At 34.3% G+C, this 21,963-nt stretch overlaps 1 protein-coding gene across 1 annotated transcript; it reads left to right on the forward strand.

Moving 5' to 3' along the window:
• Positions 1-11,432: 11,432 nt before the first annotated feature.
• LOC149546495 (F-box/kelch-repeat protein At1g55270-like) lies at positions 11,433-11,945 on the forward strand. The gene has a single exon (XM_089793982.1). The coding sequence runs from the start codon at positions 11,433-11,435 to the stop codon at positions 11,943-11,945; it is 513 nt and encodes a 170-aa protein (XP_089650108.1).
• The last annotated feature ends 10,018 nt before the right edge of the window (positions 11,946-21,963 follow it).

A 21,963-nucleotide genomic window follows, 5' to 3' on the forward strand; every position in this document is an offset into this window, starting at 1 on the left:
AGAGATGTTGTCACAATAAATTGTGGTTCCATCCTCTTGCCTTTCATTCAAATCTATCAAGATCCTCCTTAACCAAACAGCTTGACATGTTGCTGAATTTTCTGCTATGTATTCAACCTCTGTTGTAGATTGAGCAACGATAGGTTTCTTCTTGGATGCCCATGAAATTGCACCTAATCACATATGAAACATGTATCTGGAAGTGCTCTTCCTATCATCTATACTTCCAGCCCAATCACTATCTATGTAACCCACCAACTTAAAATTATTTGTTGTAGTATACAAAATTCCAAATCCCTTGGTACCTTTCACATACCTTAGGATCCTCTTTCCCACTTGCCAATGAGAATCCTTTGGTGTTTCCATAAATCTAGAAATCAAACTTACTATATGCATTAGGTCTAGCCAAGTTGCAGTCAAATACATTAAACTTCCAACCATACTTTTGTATAGTGTTGGATCCACTCTCTTGCTAGAGTCTTCCTTGCTCAACTTCAGACCTATTGTTGTTGGTGTGGGGGCTTGTTTACTATTCTGCATTTTGAATCTCTCAAAGAACTACCCTGCATATTTTTCTTGAGACATGAAAATGCCATTATCCATTTTTTTTACTTCTCTGCCTAGAAAGTACTTCAAGAGACTTAGGTCTGTCATCTTAAATTCATTTTTTATGACCTCTTTGAACTCACCAATTAGAACCTTTTCATTACCAGTAAAAATAAAATAATCTAGATGCAAGACAATAATCAACATATTTCCATTAGCTACCTTGATATAGAGAGTTGGCTCACTATTGTTTTTGCTAAAGCCATTGCTCATCAAATATGAGTCAATCCTACTGTACCATGCCTGTGGAGCTTGCTTGAGCCCATAAAGAGCTCTCTTCAATCTATATACTTTGTGTTCTTCACCTGCAACTTCATAACTAGGTGGCTGCTCCACATAGACTTCTTCCTTCAATACACCATTTAAGAAGGCAGACTTCACATCTATTTGATATGCCTTCCATTTGTGCTGAGTTGCAATTATTATGATAGCACGCATGGTTTCTATTCTTGTAACCAGGGTATATGTCTCATCATAATCTCTACCTTATTGCTATTTGTAGCTCTTAACTACTAGCCTTGCCTTATGCCTATCAATCTTGCCTTTAGCATTGCATTTGGTCTTGTAGACCCATTTCACTCCAATCACTTGCTTGTTGGGAGGCAATTCAGTTAGCTCCCATGTCTCATTCCTTTCTATAACATCCATCTCCTCATCCATGATCTTACACCATTTCTTCTCCTTAATAGCTTCTTCAAAATATATTGGATCACTATGAGAAAATAATGCAAAATTAACACTCTCATCATAATCTTCATACCTTTCATCTTAGTATATCTCCCTAAGACTCTTAGTCTTTCTTGGTATTAGAGAGGAGAGTGTGGGATCATAATCATCACTGCTGATGTTTTTTCGACCAGCTTGATCTTCACTGTTACTTGGCACTGACACTTGGTCATGCCTAGAGGAGCTCGGCAATGACTAAGGTTGCTTTCCTTTTCTTCTATCTGCTCCTTCTTCTTGTTTTTCATTAGCATCTTCTTCACTCATAATTGGAGCTTTACTTGAGGTGCTCGATGATTCATCAGTTGGTCCATACCATGACTGATTTTCAAGAAATTCCACATCTCTTCAAAGAACCATCTTGTTGTTCAATGGGTTATGTAATCTATATGCCTTTGACTCTCAGCTATACCTTGTGAAGATGCACTTCACACCTTTGTCATCCAATTTTTGCCTTTGATCTTTAGGCACATGTGCATATGCAACACATCCAAACACCCTTAGGTGTTCAACTATCCATCTTCCTTGTGACAATGCTTCCATTGGAATTCTATCATGAACTGCCTTTGTAGGATACCTATTAATGAGGTAAACTGCTGTTGCCACAGCCTCTCCCCAAAATTTAGTTGGGAGACTTTTCTTTTTCATCATGCTCCTTGCCATTTCAACAATGGCCATATTATTTCTTTTAGCCACTCCATTTTGTTGTGGTGTATAGCTAGCTGTGAGTCCTTTCTTCCTGCCATGTTTCTTGGAAAGATTTACAAAAGAATTGGAGGTATACTCCCCTCTTCTATCTGATCTAAGGACCTTGAAATAGTGTCCACATTCTCTTTCGGCCTAGGATTTGAACTTAAGAAACTTATCAAATGCTTTAGATTTAGATTTCAAAAAATAAACCCATATCCTATGACTAAAATTATCAATAAATGTCATGAAATAAGTACTCCCCTCAATGGTAGTAACTTGCATAGGACTGACTAGGTCAGTATGCACTAACTCTAATAGATATCTAGCCCTCGTAGAATTTCTAGAATTAAAGGGAAGCCTATTTTTCTTACCCAAAATACAAGCCTTGCACTTGTCACATGAATTTCCTATACGTGGAAAATCTTCTACCATTCTTTTATTTGACAAAAGATTTAAACCAGCATAGCCTAGATGACCATACTTGAGGTTCCATAGTTGTGAGGGATCTTAAATCACACTCCTTAGAGCTAATTGTGTGGGAGGTGTAGCACCAACTTGAGATGAGAAACATGTCTCTATCCTTAAGGGAAACATTCTGTTCTTTGTCATTTAAACTGCTGCAAGTAAGTTCTTGCTCCCATCCTTTTCATGAATGTCACACATGTCATTCTCCATTAGCACTTTGTATCCAATTTGAATGAGCTAACCAATGCTCATCAAATTGTGCTTCATACTAGGGGAAAAATACACATTTTGTATTTTCTTCTTCTCACCTTGCTTGGTGCAGACCATAATAGATCCTTTGCCCATTATTGATACGGTTCCATTGTTGCCCATTTTAATCTCATATTTGAAACTCTAGTCAATGAATGAAAATAAGGTTTCATTACCACTCATGTTGTTGCTACATCCAATATTGAGGTACCAAACCTCAGGGCTTCCTTCTTCACCAACATTACACATGATGAAGGCAGTGGCATTGTTTCCACTTCCCATGTTCACATCAGCCACATTTGCTTGTCTTGACTGATCATTTTGCTTCTTCCAACATTCACTTGTATAATGCTCATATTTATGACAGTAGTAGCATTCTACATTACTCCTATTTGAGTTGTAGTTCTTTTTACCTCCTCTTGAAGTATTTTGTGAGCTACTTGCTCCATCTACTCTTCCTGAGCTTTCTGCTGCAGCATTTCTTTGTCTTTCATTTCCTCGGCCTCCACCTCTAGAGTTCTTGCTTGAGCCATTTCTTCCTCTCCCCCTTCCTCTTGGATTTGACTAAGCCTTGAATGCTCACTCTTGGGAAGATGAAGATGTAGATCTGATGATCCTATGCTCATGGGTTTGAAGAGTACCCATCAACTAATCCATTATCAAAGCAGTGAGGTCTTTTGCCTCTTCTATGGTCATGACCAAATTGTCATATTTATGAGGTAAACTCTTGAATATCTTTTTCACTATCCTCTGCTCTTGATAGTCTTCTCCATTTGATTTCAATTCGTTAATCACATTGGAGGTCATTGGACTGAAATCTGCAATTGATTCACTTTCCTTCATTTGAGGGTTCTCAAACTCCCTCCTTATATTCTGTAGCTTTAGTGTACGGACTTTATCAGTCCCCTTGAAGTTCATCTCAAGGATATCCCATGCTTTCTTTCCATAATTTGCTGCTGCAATCTTGGAAAAATTGTCTCTGTCATGGCTACCTCAATCAAACTTAATGCCTTAGCATCCTTTCTCGTTGACTCTTTCAAATGAGTCTTTTGATTATTGGTAAGAGCAGCATACTAAGCTAGGTCTGTCACACCATTGAATCCATTGACTACAAACTCCCACAAATCATTTGCAACCATTATGGTTTTCATCTTCTTTGACCATGTATCATAATTTTGTCCATTAAAGGATGGTGGCTGCTGCCATATCTTTCCTGCATCTCCTGCCATGATAAATATCCTAGAAATTTTTTCCCTAACTCACTTTGGATGTAGGGCTTCAAAGCTCTGATACCATGTGAGAGAAATAAAAACAAATCAAATCACAAACCTTTAAAAAATTGCTTGGCATGTTAATGAATTGAGTGGCAAGAGTGTACCAAGTGAGCTCAGTAGATGGAAAGAAAAACAACTCAGCAATAATGGATGTCGAGTGAGCTTGGTAGATGAAGAACAACTCAGCAACAATAGATGCCAAGTGAGCTCAGTAGCCAATGCAGGGTTGAGCTCAGTAGCCAATGCAGGGTAGAGCTCAGTAGTGTGATTACAGAGTGAACTTGATAGCCAGAGGAGAGAGGAGCTCAGAAGAAGAAAATGCTGAGTGAACTTGGCAATAACTATAAATTTAAAAACTCAAATAAAGAGAAAAGCAAGTGACAAACTTCCAATGTGAGTATTACCACCACTAAAACTAGAGAAACCAAGGCTTAAAATATTCAACAATAAACTTCACAAATGCAATGAACAAGAAGCAATGGATTCACGTATGACTGCTTGCTTGCTATTCAACTTTGATTGAAACTATTAGAAAATCTGGGAGTATATGGCTTCTACTAGATAACCCTAAAATAACCCTAAAATTGGTAATACTTCAAACTTCATAAACTTTAAACTTGCAGCTCTAATGGCTGCATACAATGGTGCTTGGAACAAACACTGCTTCACAAGGTGAACTCAACAAAATAATAAACTTATAGAATGACCAAAGAAGAAACACGTGTATCTGTAGGCACAAAATAAACTTCCTTCTATCTCTACACTCTGACGACTAGATCTGCTGATTAGTTCTCTTCTCTCTGCAACTTCTAATCTCTTCTCTGCTCTGCTAAAATTTTTCTCTCTGTCTATCTCTTTTTGAATGAATCTAAAAAATTCCTTTTGTCATACTTGCAAAATGTTTCCCCCCTCATTTTTGAATTTGAAAAACTCACCTACCCGTGATAAATTTTTTGAACATTCAGGAGTGGTAGGTGGGCATTTGGCACCAGGGGCAAACAACTAAATGCAATAAATATTCCAACATATAATCAGAGTGAAATTGCTGGTATAGAACCTATTGCTGCAGATTCAGTAGTAGACAGGGAAATCTTGATTCACAGAAGTTCTATCTAGCCACCCCAATACAAAATAATCAGTCACATGCTGAGAAGAATTTCTCATCTCATAAAGCAGACTTGTTATATTCAGTCAGCCACAAGATTATTTTAGAATGGAGGGAAAGGAACTAACCAATTAAAAGGCAATCATCTTTAAACATATTGATATTGCTATAAGATAGAAAATAGTTCTTATGTTTCTTGCATGCTATGCAAATAATCCTTAGAAAAAATAGGTTTTATCCAGTTTATTTCAGAATTCTAGTACAGAATTAATAGAACAAGTGAAGTCAAATTTACAAAATACAACTTAAATATGCATGACATAGATCCTCACATGGGTAAAATGTTTAAGTAGATAATTACTCAACACTCTATTTGCATGGAAGGAAGCTCCTTATAGTACTCAAACCGACTTAAAATAGAAGAATATTAAAACATGTAAATTTTGAAATGAACAAATGCAAATGTTGCACATCTAGTTACTTTGGGAAAGGAGATTGATTTCAATCCAATATAAAACAAAAAAATCAATGCTTCGTTGTTATAGGAAGTCAAGCGAAGGAAAAGTTAAAACTATACAGATGGGAAATCTGAGAAAATTCTATAAAGCTATTAGTCACCAAATGTACTAGGAAATATTAACATTAGTGGAAAAGTTGAATGGATTTTCAAATTCTAATAACACTTCAACAACTTATAGAGAGCTGAAGAAGTAGAGACACACATTTACAAAAAAATCTAGTCAATAAAATTCCTGAATGACACCTAACATGTGGTGTGTGAACTGGTAACTAAATTAAACCAGAAGTAGGCCCCAAATACTCAATCAATTCACCACAAGTTAAAGATAATTTCAAAAACAATTGTAAATACCGGTGTTACCGAGAAAGTTCGAACCATCAAGGGAGAAGACCGCAGAGTTTTTCTTAATCATTTGTTTGCAGGGCCATTGCCTGGAGTAGGCAAAACTCAAGTTGCAGGTTATTGAAAACTAGACACAAAGAAGAAACTCCAAAGTAATGAGAGAAAGCCATAGAGAAGAGAAGCCATGGAGAAACCCAAAATGGGCTCTGCTGAACACAGGCCCAGTCCATTATATTTATAGAGAAATACATATTAAATGCCACTTACACTGTAGGAGGAGTTAGCTGAAATATTAATAAAAGGTAGTTGGAGTGGATGGTGGAAGATTGAACATGTGCATAAAATTGTCTATGGTCTATGTTGGGCGGCTGGTCTGTGCCGACCATATGTAAGATAATTAATTTATTTCAACATCCCCCCTAAATTAATTATCAAAAGATTTCAAGTATTCCCCCATAATCTAGAAATGATGGGTCCTAGCCTTAAGCCTTGTTAGGTACTCATTTACAATCAATTATCAAATGCTTTCACTCTTCTTGTTTCTCCCATCATAATCACTCTAGGTTTTGTACGGATTACCCATAACCAATGCAATATCAAAGTGGTTTTAAGTTCACCACAAACTTCTCAAACATCACACAAGTGGTTTTAAGATCACCACAAACTTCAAGCACTCAAGAGGTTTTGGATTACCACAAACCAAGCACTCACTGGTTCTAATGACCACGAATCATTACTACGGGGAAACTATCATCACTCTGGGCCTTTCTCTTTTGTACCTGCATCAAACTAATTATTGAGTCCATATAAAAAGAAATCCATCTACCGAGATACATGGGTACCCAGCCGCTGTACTCGCCAGTTCTATAGGAATCTTTTTCACATACATGTTTCATCAATATGTCAAACCAAAAACCTTTGAGGTGTCGAGCACAACCGATAATGCACCCCATACATTCACATAGCCCATTAACAATCATTACTAATTCAATTTTCATCACTTGATTGGGGGATATCAATGCAACCAAATTCTGTTACATGACTACTATCAAGAACATCGTATCTTTCATAATTAGATAGACAAATTCTCACTTCCAATCTCAACACTTTTATCCAATCAGCACACACACACACAGACCTTTGCACCATGACAACAAATTCTAGCATGCCATCTCTTTTCATAATGAATGCTAACTCCTACAAATAACTTATAATACTCTACACATATTTCAAATAAAAACACATAATAAAGTACTATTAATAATTAGAAGTGTGTATCACTTTCAACTTTAGCTTCCTTTTTTTTCATGGCTTCTCTCTTTCTCATAGCACTCCCTTGATTTGTTCTTCTCACATTAGAAGTGTGTATGCAATCTTTGGCTCTCCCACTTGCATAAAGTTGCTCCACATCCCACAAACATATGGGTAACAACTTGACATTCCCGCATTAATAGCAATCTAACACTCTTGAGTTGCTTCAAATGAGCAATGCTTCTTTATCTTTGATTATCCCCTCCAATTTCACACATTACCAACAATATATCATACTTTCAATTTTCTCTTCCTTCTAGCAATATCTTTCTTTGGCACAAGTTATCTTTTAACACAATATGCTGCCTCGTTAACTGGCTACATCACAAATCACATTCTTTTCCCAAATACACCACCAACCATCTTCCATTCAAAGACAATGCCAATCATCTTTCACAATGGCTTGAACATTCACTCTCACACATGATAACAATCCCTTATGAGAAAAATTCTTTAGATCTCCTTTGCAACACTTTTTTCTCTTTTAGTTCACTTAACAAATTAACATTCATAGAACTTCAATCCAGCTCCGTAATGGGCAGCCTTCTCACAACAGCAGCCTTCTTCACAAGACATTAGCAATCATATCACAATCTTTCACTCCACATCTTTCAATCACAATATTTCACTCATTGCTCTCTCAAGACTTTCGGATCATGTACCATAAGCTCTGATACCATATTGAAAACTAGACACAAAGAAGAAACTCCAAAGTAATGAGAGAAAGCCATAGAGAAGAGAAGCCATGGAGAAACCCAAAATGGGCTCTGCTGAACACAGGCCCAGTCCATTATATTTATAGAGAAATACATATTAAATGCCACTTACACTGTAGGAGGAGTTAGCTGAAATATTAATGAAAGGTAGTTGGAGTGGATGGTGGAAGATTGAACATGTGCATAAAATTGTCTATGGTCTGTGTTGGGCAGCTGGTCTGTGCCGACCATATGTAAGATAATTAATTTATTTCAACACAGGTTGCCATTAACATCTATCACCATCTCTGACATTGAGACTCGCAGCAAGCCTTAATCTCTAAGACTAGGCAAAATCAATCGAGCAATTCCAGTTCCATTGCCCGCAACACTACTTTTCACCATAACTAATATTGTTTAATGCTGTAACAGAGCTTGACTTTAGAGTTTCCAGTCAATTTTGAACTAAAAATCTCATTGAAAATGGTGTGATAAGGCTATCTGGCGTATCAAGAATAAAGGTTCAGTCAGTTTCTTACTTTTTGTGGTATTTTATGGCCTAATTTGCTAAATATTGGGTCTGCTACAAGCTACAGGGGTCTAATTTCATTTAAGTGTTGGTATTATAGGCCTAGGTATGGAGAAAGGAGTCGAACATCAAGTCAAGGAGACAAAGGACATACCACCAAAGCAAAAAGGAGAAGTGTAAGCAAGATTTTTCCAAGATGATCTTGAGCAGCAAGTACAAGACCAAGACCAAAAGACATCAGGAGAAATACAAATTTTCAACCAAATATCTGAAGACTCAGACTAATAACTTGCCTGTCAAATCCAATAAATTAAACCTAAAAGAGGAGAATCTGAAACTAAAAACCTCATACGCACCAATTCAAGAATTTGATTACCTTCTTTGTGCTAGAAAAGGAAGGCAAGGTATTGCTGAGAAGGATTTGTGCGAGAAACTGTATATTTGAGCTTCATAGTAATGTCTAAACAAATATTAAAACTGGGCTATTTCCACAGTACAAATCAATATATTTCAGTTCATAGAAATCATCAATAGCATTGAGAAGGGAAAAAAATGAGAACCAACCAAGAATAGAAGATAAAAATTCCAGGAGGGTAAAATACAAATTTTTTATGCATTACTCATGTTTTCTTGACCATATAGCTGTCAACAAGTCACATTTTCTTGCATATTTTCCATGAATCAATTAAGTTATTATACAGTTATAATATTCGAGTAAGAAATAAACAAGAAATCTATAGGTGTGCTATGTATGAGCAATAAAGAGGAAACATACAGTAAACCCCAACTAAGAGAAAGGTCTAGAATCGAACTTATATAGCCCTTTGCCATAATTTTTCCTCCTGCACGTAGAATTATAACATGTATACAACGTGACATCGTATGCATATATGGTGAGAAATGGTTCTCGGTTATTGCATGCTAGACTCACAATTGACAAAACTTCAGTGACTCTCTATGAAGCTTTGTGACTTTTCTCAACTTGTTCTCTTAGCTGAATTGCTATAAATCGCTATAATCATTCCTGTAGCATCTTGAATTTTTTGAATTTTTTACGTGTAAAATGTAGTTTGTCCTCCTCGCCTTCCATGGATGAAACTAAAGCATCAAAATATTTCAATTAAGAAAAGTACTGACTCTTCTCAATTTAATCACTTAATTGAATCACTATAATTCTTTCTATGGCATCTTGAATTCTTACCTATAAAATTTCGTTTCTCCTCCTCTAATTACATGAATAAAAACTAAGGCATTAGAATATTTTAATTAAGAAAACGACTGCTGAATCGGTATAATTCTTGTTGAGCAATATGCTGCACCACACATCTGTATATTTCTAGCTTTCGCCTCATTTCAAAAAAATGTCTTTTTTGTAAGGATTGGAGAGTTCTTTATGTGGACAAGTTGCACAGATATTACTCATTAATCTTCTTAGACATCAACTGAGCTTCCTAGGTTTCCTACTTCCTACAGCTCCATTTGAAACTTCCAGCTTACCTTTTTGATTATACCCTTTGGCAGGTCAAGACAAGCCCATCTCGGACTTATCTGATGTTTGTTTTAGCAATTGCCAGTGTGCATGATTGATGCGATTTTCAAAGATTTGAAAATGGTGTGATCAGGCTAACTGGTTCAGTCAATTTCCTATTCTATGGAGGGGAAGTGCAAAAAGCGAGGAGGAAAGGCCACTGCAAGTCACAACCCTCCTCCCTCCTCACTTTCTACATATTTCATAAACCTATATTTTACTCTCCACAGTCTAACACAAAGAAACCTCCTAGAAAAAACATGGAAAATTCATGTATCCTACATCTCCCTTGGATTTCACTTATTTAAAGATTTTATTCCTCAAAATTTCCTATAAGAAATCCAATTACAACCCTAGATTTATATCATTGCTAACAGTCTAGATAAATAGTTAATGGAAACCCACTTGGAATTAATCACTAATGCAGCTAATGAGAACGAAGCGAGACGGGATTTATCAGATGTTAGAGGAGATGTATATTGATATCACAATGTAATAAAGATTAAAAAAATGTCATCAGAGGCGTACATAGATTGAACTTAGACCAAACCCAAATCCTTTTATATGCCAATGACACACTATCCAGGCTAATACCTAAAAATTCTGAGATTAAAATTGACGGAATGTATTATTACGGTTACTAAAGTAGGCTAATACCCATAAAATCTTAGATTAAAATTGATGAAATGTATTATCCTGGTGACTACAGTGGACCAAATAAAGGAATTTGTGAAGAACAAGTGGAAGTACGTCAATTGCTCCTTGGCTTTGAGTCCGCTCATATTCCCCATGGGAGCACTGTTCCGACGCCGAGAGTCTACATCCGCACCTGAAGGGGATTCTCAGGTAGACCGAACATTTCTTAGGGGTTGCGGGAATAGGAATAGGTGATAGGAATAGCTATTCTGAAATAGAAAATGGGAATAGGTATTTCTATTTTGTATTTGATTTCACTAGAATTTAACGTAGTAAATAGTCTAATTGACTAAAAACTATTAAATATATATATTTTAATTTTTTTCAAAAATATATGTTTATATTTTTACGTTGTATAATATGTTATAGTTAAAAATTAGAATAAATACATATCTTTCTCGATCCGATTTTCCTTAAATTCGGAATTATTATTATTAATTATTGAAACACAATATTCCCGAACTGTTCAGAGTATTAAAACATTCATATAACGGAAGAGTAAACGGCAGCTCAAATTCTAACAGGCCTCTTACTCTTCCTCTTCTCTACTAATTTTCATTTTCATTTTCATGCGTCTTTAAAACCTATCAATCCCTCTGCTTACAAGTCGACCTCGGGATTTCAATATTGCTTTTCAGAAACACCTGAGGGTTTTCCTTTCCTAGGTCAGGGAAGTTTGTTTCTCTGCTTCTTATATCAATGGCTTCCATTAACGAACTTCCCAATGATTTGCTTATAGAGGTCCTTTTGAGGATACCATACACTTTTCATAGCATTCTTACACAGGTATGCAAAGCCTGGAGAGACATTGTAAAAAATAAAATTTTCTACAACTGTAGAATGAAGTTTGGGCTATCCGAAAACTACATTTGTGTTCTCCATAAAGACGGATTAGCAATATACGACCCTCTCCGACGCTCTTGGCACAGGCTCCCGCCTATTCCGAGTGACATCAAACCCAAAACTTCTCTACATTGTGTTTGCTGGGGTAAAAAACTTGTCTTGATTGGTTTGAAAGATGATTGGGCATTCACTAGGGGAACGTTACTGATATTTGACTTTGAGATCAGTTGCTGGTATTTAAGCAATGGAATGCCAGGAATCGATTTGTCTCCGAAACTTCCATTCTGTGTATCTCCACAAGGAATCGTTTACGTTGCAGGATCGAGGACTACAAATGCAGCAACTTACGACATTGACGGAAATCAGTGAGAGCTTCTTCCGCCAATGGTAAAGACACCTTTTTCTGCTACAGCTTTTACTGTTGGAGAAGTGCTTTACATCCTAAATTTAGACGGTTGGGCGCAAAGATACGATCCAAACACGAGAGTATGGAGTAGGATTGATAATATAGAGGGTGATATTCATGGTTATAACTGGAAAACTTTATATGCATTTGGAATGCTGTTTCTTTTTAGAAATAGAGACATAATTGAATACGATATGGGGAGCAGAAACTGGCGAGCAGTGGAGCAATTTTCTGAAATTCACATCGTCGTTTCTGCTACGGCGTGGTGTGATCAAATTTTCTGGGCTACAACTCACTCTTCTTCACCTGAATTTTATATTTTACAACCCTCCGTAACGACCACTGTGACGTCAACTGCCATCGATGTGCCAGCCGAATTTGAAATAAGCATCGTAAGGAGCGTGACTGCTCTTGAAATCTGATACGCATTCTTTTAGGTCAGATTGCAAGCATGGTTGTTCAACATATGTTCAGTTTTTAATTCTATAATGGTTTACAATGGTTCAATGTTGCATTTATAAAGATATAGTTCAATTGAGGTGTTCCACATTTTATTTACTTTGGTATGGCGTTGTTTTATCAACAATTTTGAATAATTTAATTTTATAAATATATCATGATAATGTATCTGAAAAGGATAGTTTTATTGGAAGTAGTAAATGCATGCAATACAATATTTTAGCATTAAATACTATATTTTCAATTGAATTTAACATTAAACACTCTCTCTTCTAACATCATTCTCTCACCACCTCCCTATCTAATGCTTTGTTCTTCACCAATATCTAGAACTAGCTACTTTTCCTCATATTCTCCCTCTCTTAAACACTTACTCCTAACATAATCCTCTCACTACTTCTCTATCTCATTCTTTATTCTTCACGAATAACTATAACTATCTACTCTTCAACCCTCTCTACCACTCTTTTTCTCACATTTCCAAGTTTTCTTATTGGATGTGATATGTGATGACCACGACAAGGAGTTTATATCAATTTGTAGGCCTAGTCACCAATCTCTATTGTTATATTGATCAACAACCTTATGCTCCAGCAATACCACTTGTAATATTTATTTGATATAAAGTAAAACTTCACTCTTTTTATCTCTTACTTCTATTAATTTCACTTTCTTCACCACAACCATAATTTTCATCCTTATTATGTTTTAATTTTATTTATACTTTCTTCTTGTACATTGTGCTTGGTTAAGATTTAGGTATTTCTTATGTCTTTTTTCGTACCTTATTCATGTATTATGGGTTTAATCAACTTGTTTTTTGCTAAATTAGTGAGATGACCTTAATTGCAAGATATATTGTGCCAATTTAGGCCAGGATGTATATTTTGTGCAAAATTATGTTAGAATGTACATTTTGTTCAAAATTAGGCCAAGGTGTATAAAGAACACTATCATAAAGAACAAAACCAATCCTAATACAACAATATGAATTATGTTAAAACTTATACGCTTAAAAAATATTGAACCAAGATGGTATCATGTCTCTAATAATCTAATTTGAGTGCTCATTTTTGTTGATGATCTAGATCAATTGAATTGAGAAAAAATTGTGATATGTTATTATTGGAATTAGCTCTTAACATTAAGAGTATAATTAGTGTGATTAAAGAATGTGACCCATCTCCAATAAGATAATAATCAAGCTTTAGTAATTGATATCAAGAAAGAATGGGTTTTATTAGAGACTTTTTATCTAAAAAAAAATTAAATCTTTGGCATAGTCCCTTATTTGGATATTATGACAAATAAAACTAAATTTAAGAAAGAGAATGGATTTAACATTAATATTTAAGAGAAAAACAATAGAAAAAGTAATTTTTTTAGCACATGTTTCTAAATTATATTAGGGACTTGAATCACCATTTACTATTTTTATGAATTCCTATAAAACTACACTAACATAAATATTAAACAAGATATATTCTTATGATATGTTGGTTAATAGTTTTTTTTCCTTGATATTTTGGTTTATACCATGACTCTTTGACTGCCCAATGGCTTATGAAAAACAAAGAAGTTAGCAACATAATGAGTCAGTGTAGTAATCTATCAAAGACCCTTGAATTGAAACCTATAGCTCCCTTATGAATGCGAGATATGCAATGAATTTTTCTTTTGAGTTTTGGGGGTATGCTCTTAAACATCAAGTAGAAGAAGCAAAACCAAGTTGCTTAACACTTTAAGCAAACTAGGCAAAGAAGGGAGATTAACTCACAAAATGTAATCTATTACAACCTAGATGCAAGAAAGGAAACATGTATAACTAACTAACTATGATAGAAAGAAGAAAGGAAAATATAGTGAAATAATTAATTCACAAAATACACAATTAGCTAATGCTTTGACAATACTTGGATTGTCTATCCCTTAGCTACTCCACACACTAGTTTTTGGCTTCCTTAAGCAATGAACTAAACTAGGCATACAAACTACTACGAACAATAGAGAGAATAGAAGACATGCTTATGTTGAAGAGAGTAAGAAATACAATCTATTTGAACGAAGGAAATAAGTCCAAGTTTATTTAAATTCATTCAAATTTCAATATTAACACATTCATTCCATAAGCTCAATTCTAAACTAAATAAATAGAAAAACTTAAAATGAACTCAGAGTCACACACAATATCCTAGCTACATGGGTTTTCCCAAAGAAAATCTTTTTGATCTTATTAACTTCATCAAAGATTACATTTATAGGCCTACTCAAAGTGGCTAGTTATATTAAATGATTGCTTCGTAGAGAATCTCTAAACAGAAAGACTAAAAATTGGACAAGCTTGAATCATTGTCCATTATAGAGATTAGAAAAATGCCAAGAATGGATAAAATTAGAAAAGAGAAGAAGGAGAATGGAATATGTCTGGAAAAGAATCAAAACATCATGTTTTCTTAGAAGTAACTGATTTATCTCTATAATATTTCATGGCTTCCGTTACTTTATCCAACTCTTTGACACCTAGAATGAGGATATTGTTGACTCAGATCATCCAATAGTCATGCATCTTTGTCAGTTCATTGATTCTGGCCACCCTTGATTGGTACTTCTCTGTTTCTCTTCTTATGATTGCATTTGTTTCTTAGAGTTCCTGGATCTTGGACACTTGGAAGTTGAGGGGATTAATAGCTTCACTGTCAAATGCCAAGAACTTATACTTCATTCTCTCAATGTTCACAAGCTTTCCGTTAGTTGACACAAAGGACTTTATGTGCAAGATCTTGAAATACTAAAAGAATTTGTCAATGATATTTTGCACCTTGTGATGCACATCCTTGATTTTATTTCCAAATCTTGTAGATCTTTCTATGAAAAACTCTAAGTATTGCTTCTAATGGATTAGTGATTCTTTACCAATCTTTAGAATCTCATCAACAATGGCTACATTAGTCTTCATGTCTATTGCTTCCTATAGAAGGGCCAATTTGTATGTTAGCATTTTTACAGCCTTCTGTAGGGTTTTTTGATGATCTGAAGCTGCCTCTCTAAGCTTGTGAGCATCCAACAATAGGATTCCTAGGTTTTCAACTAATGAGGGACATTGAGCCTTGATTTGATCTACCCATGCCCAGATAACCTACCCGAATTATCTTTCTTGTTGCAGCTTGAGGAGTAAGTTCTTTTTCTCCTTTGCATTTGCCAAGACTACCTACCCTAATTATCTTTCTTGTTGCAACTTGAGGAGTAAGCTCTTTTTCTCCTTTGCATTTGGGTCCAATTTACTAAAATAAGTACTTCTTAGTGCAAACTTTATATAATCCACTAGCTCTTTATTTGAGGCCTTCAATATCTACTTATCTGCACTAACCTCTTCCATCTTATCCTCAATTTTATCATTAGTTGACTTCCACTTAGTTACCATGGAATTGTGAACTGGAATGCCAAGATCCAATTTCTTGATTTGGAAGTTTTCGTTTGAGAGCTCGTAAAATCTTCCTTCTTTATGAGGCTCAACAATCTTAACTAGCATGTGGCAGTCATTGAATTTGTAGCCATTGCTGCAATGGTCTTCTGATTCTTTGTTTTCTTTGATGGCTAGAAGGATGTGACTTGTGTGATCAAGTCCTTTGATAGGGCCACATCCTCATATCTCCTCTTCTTTCTTTCAATGGTCTCCTCTAGCCAAGACTATATAGAGAGCACATTGATGGTAGATTGCAATGTAGAGGGTTCCAACAAGTTCCTCAGGATTAGTGTAGTTGGCTTGCTTTGAGAAGTAAGAGGGAAGGTAGTTACTTTGGTTACTGAAAGGGCTAGAGGATCCCTTTCTTGAGATGCTTCCTATTCCTATCCATCCATGGGGTTAGTATCACCATCAAAATTGATGACTTGAATAGGGGAAGATGGCTTAGCCAATAATTTTCCTTGTTCCTTCTCCTTAACCTTGTCATCTTCCTACTCTCCAATATTCCTTATGTTTGGGAGTGGGCCAACTCCATAGGTGGGAATGAGTGGCACATTATTTTCTAGATGTTGGTCTCCTCCTTGGCCAATGGATTGTGATGGCCCTATAGATGTTGATGTAGTGGCCATTGTGGTTGTTGCTCTAGCTCATTGGGTGGCTCTAGCTAATACTGCACTCATAGAACTAGTACTCCTAGTCATTTTTTCTTTGCTCAAGTAACCATCACCCATTTGTCTATTCTTTTGATTATACCCTACATGTGAACCTCCATGGTGTCGATGACTAGATCTGTCAGTGGGGTACACAAAATAGGTGTGTTCTTGATCTTCACATAAGATGTGGGGTGCATATAGGCTCTATCATCTACAAGGTTAGGGACATCAACTAAATCATTATACAATTTTAATTCATCAATACTTAGTCTAGACCAAAATCTCCCTTGGGTTTGGTACTCATTTAGACATCCAAACCATAAATCATCAATATTTGGGACATGCCTATAGGAATATCCTAACTTTAGAAAATCCCTTACAAAATTCATTGGATTAGATTGAGGCCTAAGAACCTCATAATCTAACAATTTAATCTTTCCTTCAAAAATCTTTACTAGATTCTGAGCATCAAATCTAGAGGTACATGAATATGAGCCTGCTACTATAGGGAATTAAATCCCAACAATATTATTCACATTTGAACATAGGGTGTTCACTTCTACAATTTGTCAACATAGCTTGACTAGGACTACCTTTTCCTCCATATATTTGGGAAAACTCTTGGGAAATCCATCATAGGCTCCTATTTACAAATAGGAGAAAATAGGAAATTGGACAAATGAACATCTTAACTAGCTTATAGCTGAAATTGCCTTCGGTAAGAACCTCCTTTCAAGGAGTCCTTGTAATTCTTAGCTCAACCTCATTGTAAAGCATCATTAATAGCAATGTACTCCTCATAGTTTCTTTGTAGTTGTAGATGAGGGTAAAATTTATACACTTTGGTGTGATCATCATAATTTTTAGGATGTTAGGGAGGCCAAACCATAGATAGTGTGTTACCAAAGCATAGATCAAATAAGAAGATATATAGGATTTCTTCAATCCTCTAACAGAATACAACCAGGAAGTGAGCTCATCACAAATGATCTATACCCAATCAGTCTTCATATCCTCAGCACAGTTTGCTTTAACTAGGAAGAAATAGTGCTTGATGAACTCCAAAATCTCCACTTTTCCCTTTGATCTAAGGAGTACGAGGATGTCCATGATCTCTTTCTTTATATTTGTGCCAAATAGAGTCTTTGACATTTTTCTCTTCTTTGAGCTAGCAATATGGAGCCAGGTCCCCTACATGTCTTCTAGTCTAAGGGTCTTCTTCTCATTAAACATGGACGTAGAGGACCGAACTTGATATCACAATACTACTCTTGCACGAGGATTCCAAATACTGATTGAATAAGTACCTTCTTAATTGATAAGAGAATGGACTAGTGTAGAAATAAAATTTGCTTCATTTCTAGATTGTATCTCTCTATGCATTCCTTTACTAACTAAGGTGAATGAATTGCCATTAGAAAACCTATTGTGCTTTCTACCAATCCTATCTCTTTAAGCTTCTGATTGATTGGGTGTATGAGTTGAGTGTTAAGTCTCCTATGAATATCACCCATATCATAGAATTAGAAGGATGTACCCATAAGCTCTTTTATATCACTCTCCAAGTAAATTAATCTATCATAACTAGTAGCTTGAATTTCCATTCACTATAATTTCACATGATGCAATTCTTAATAAATAGTCATTAAAATATAGTTGAGGAAACCAACTACATTCAATTTTGATGAAATAGCTTTAGGAATGAGAATGTTGGCATCATGTGAATGAGCTTAAGTTTGGCCAATGATTATAATGGAAAGATTTTAATTTTATTCCATGAGTAGTGACTATTTAAAATTTTAGATTATTCACACACAAAATACTGAATTCTTGAAACCACTCTTACTTTACTTAAAGTAAAGTGATACGACTAAAAGTCATTAAACAACATAAATACTTAGCTTTGTAGGAAGTGCTTCACTTTCCTTAAGAATTTGGAATCTAGATAATCTTAAAAATATTAACATTTGTGGCAAAGAGAGAAACACATAGCTTTTTTGTAAACCAATTTTCCTTTTATTTGGAATCACAACATGGTGAGTAATCCTTTTGCTACCTTGTGCACTTTGTTCTTCCACTTTTTGCCCAAGGCTTTTAACACTACTTTTCCTTCATAATGGGTTCACATCACCAACACTTACTTCTCCAAAATTTTCCTCTAAATATCTCCAAAGGATATTCATATCTTAGGATAACTTGACTTTTTATTCTCAAAGCCCCCAGAAAGGTAGACCTTTTTGGTGCCTATGGAGAACTCCTGTCTCAGCATCATTTCCTAGACTAAAGCACAACAAAAAAAATTCAAACTTAAACTTCAATATGATGCCCTCAAAGTTAAATCTCAAGAATGTCTTACTGGTTATGAGCCTTTAAATAGTTCTTTTAACATTATGCTCACACTATTTGATCCTTTTAATTGAGATTTTTCTCAAGTTCATATAGCCTTGGAAATAGTACAAAATGACTTTATTTCTATAAATATGTAGCAAAAAATACATAGATCCATTTTCCCTAGTAAGACTTGATATTATTTTCATAGATCTTAATGAGATTCACCCTAGCATCTATCCACAACTTCGTAGGCCTTTTTGTGTAGACAAAATCATATTCTCAACTTATTACTCAAATCACGGATTCATCCGATAGATTCACACTTGATGTAGTTTGCACAAGGGAAAACTCAATTTTAAAGCTTAGAATACATAAGATATGGAATGTTAGAGAAACATTATAGATAATAAAATACTAAACACTTACTTCTCATTGGAAGGATGCAATATCACACACCAACCATGCCTAAATCACCTCATCCCCTTGTGCATTAGTAAAATAGGAAACCCACTTAGAAAGATTAGGTAAAGGTAATGCAAAGGGAGATCTAGGAAATAAAGAAAGTGTAGAACTCAGAAGAGATGAGAAGTAGATGAGTTAAAATAGACCTAGACACTTCTCTCTTAGAAAGACACTCACTATAACCAATGACCTCAAGCTTAAAAGGGGAAGAGTAAAATTTGGCAACATGATTTTAGTCTAATAGTAATTTTTTTGCACTACAATTTTGTATTGCTTAAAATGATGAAGCTCTCTATGATTGAAAAGTATATTTGTATATTATTGTCATCTATTATATTTATCGTTAGTTATAGATAATTAGGACATAGATAATTTGATTGTTCTTCAATTTTTTGCATAAAATTATTTTTAATTTCTTTATTAGACTTCATAATACTTTCATCTAAATTATTACTTTTTCATTCTAAAATCAATCTTGATATTTTAATGATGACCATCTTGCAAATGATCCTTAACATGAATCTAATCCTTAACCACCATCATTATCCATCACAACCCTCATCATTAACATGAAAATTAGATAAATTTTTGAAAAATCATGCTAGTTTCACTCATAACATTACTATATCTATTGTTAAAGTAGTTACAATGTCTATAATACTTTACTATCTAGTTTATTTGTATTCTTAAATTTATACATCAATCATTTGTGTTCTTATATATATTAAATAGATGATTTATAATTTACCCATAGATTGTGAAATTATGTCACAGTGTAAAATGATGATTCAACTAATTTTATTTGTCATAATATTTTATGTCTATGCAAAAACAAATGAACAATCTATTTATTACTTTTCAAAATTTTCATATTTTATTTTACAAAACATAGATATTAAGAAAGTGTGGTCACCTAATGCTCTTTTTTATTAGACCTTTATTTTTTCAACAAACATCTAAATGAAATTTGTTCTCTACATTCTTTCTATTTGAAGGGATGAGCTAAGGTTTCCAATGATGGAAATATTGGACTCCATATTGCAAAAGAAACACACAACATGCCTAGTCCATATTGCCAGATTTAAATATAAAGATATTATATAAAGATTATAAATTCATTGATCGGGCTAATATGGAGGTATCTGATATCTCATGCAATAATAAAATATAAAGCACATTCGATGTGAATTTGGTGATTCTAAAAACAATTAAATTGCAAATTAGATCTATTAGATTTCCACAATCCATGAAAATGAGTTTTAATTTCAGGATTTGATTGTGTATAGCATCTTGATGATGGATCATGTAGTATGATCCAAAATGTTTATGGTAAAAAACTATACACAATCAAATCCAGAAGTTAAAACTCAAATCGCAAATTGATAGGCCTATGTGAGTGAAAATATATTTTAATGACTATGTATGATATTTGAATTGAAGGAGGAAACATGGAACATATATCTCAATTAAAAAGTGGTTTTTTGAAGTGAAAAATATAGAATATGAATGTGCCAAATATAGAATGGAAGAAATTACAAGTCATTTTAATATCTAGAGACTCAAAAAAAAAATGCAATCTCTTGAAAAAATATTTTTGTATTTCAATTCATGTGGAATCTAATGATAGACAATGGAAACTTTTCAATATCATTGTAGTCTATTATTTAACTAAATTTTCAAATATTGTACATATTTTCTATTGGGTGATAAATATTTAAGTATGCTTGGGTGCATATGAGGACAAATGACTATTTAATGAGGTTCAAACAAAATTATAATCTAAAATTATGTGAGGATTTATTGATGCTCACATTTGTATTATGTTTTTGTGAGAGAGTGGCATTTTTGAAATCATTATAGTAGGAGATCAATTTGATGACATGATTTTCCTAGAAAGAGGACAACTAATGCAAGATTGTAACCATATATTTATGCACTGTGCAAATTTTGAATGTTGCGATTATAGATGGGAAACATTTTCTCATTCTCTTCAAAATTAAAAGGGCACACTACACATTCCATTTCTATAATTTATATTTAATTTATATTTAGTAATGGCCAGATCATCAAGATAGCTTTGAGCTAAACTGCTATTTTTAGTAGTTCGTAAATCAACATAACATTGAGAAACATCAAGCATTTTAATATTGGATGCATGCTAGTAGAGATAATATCTCTTTCCAATAGATAAAATATGTTAGTGGGAGGCACTTAAGGAATAAAATTTCATCATTTGTGCATTTAGGTGATACTAAATGTGAGAAAATAAATATTTTTTAGTAATATCATACAATATTTCAAGATATTCTTGATGAGTGGTTAAATGGAATTGACATTGAGGAAGCCAAACAATATTCATAAAATTTTCTTTTGTTCTATTAAACTTGAATCTAGAACAAAATTTAATTGTTCTGATCCTAGTTTCTATAACCAATTTGATATGTAGGTGTTGTGGAAACAACAGATAATTAAAGTTGTCAAATTATATATATTTTAAAAATAATTTACAATAAATAACTTATTAAATGTGTGTCACCTTTCAAGCTTACTTATCAGAATGACTGAATTTGAATATTTCTATCTAAAAATTAATTTTGTTCAAACATATGATCT

Source organism: Cupressus sempervirens, chromosome 7, assembly GCF_028749045.1.
Source record: "Cupressus sempervirens isolate cs-2001-9-10 chromosome 7, ASM2874904v1, whole genome shotgun sequence".
Lineage (NCBI taxonomy): Eukaryota > Viridiplantae > Streptophyta > Pinopsida > Cupressales > Cupressaceae > Cupressus > Cupressus sempervirens.

Bases quoted from the DNA above. Each gene is read 5' to 3' on its own strand.
- LOC149546495 (XM_089793982.1), top strand. From the start codon at position 11,433: ATGGCTTCCATTAACGAACTTCCCAATGATTTGCTTATAGAGGTCCTT.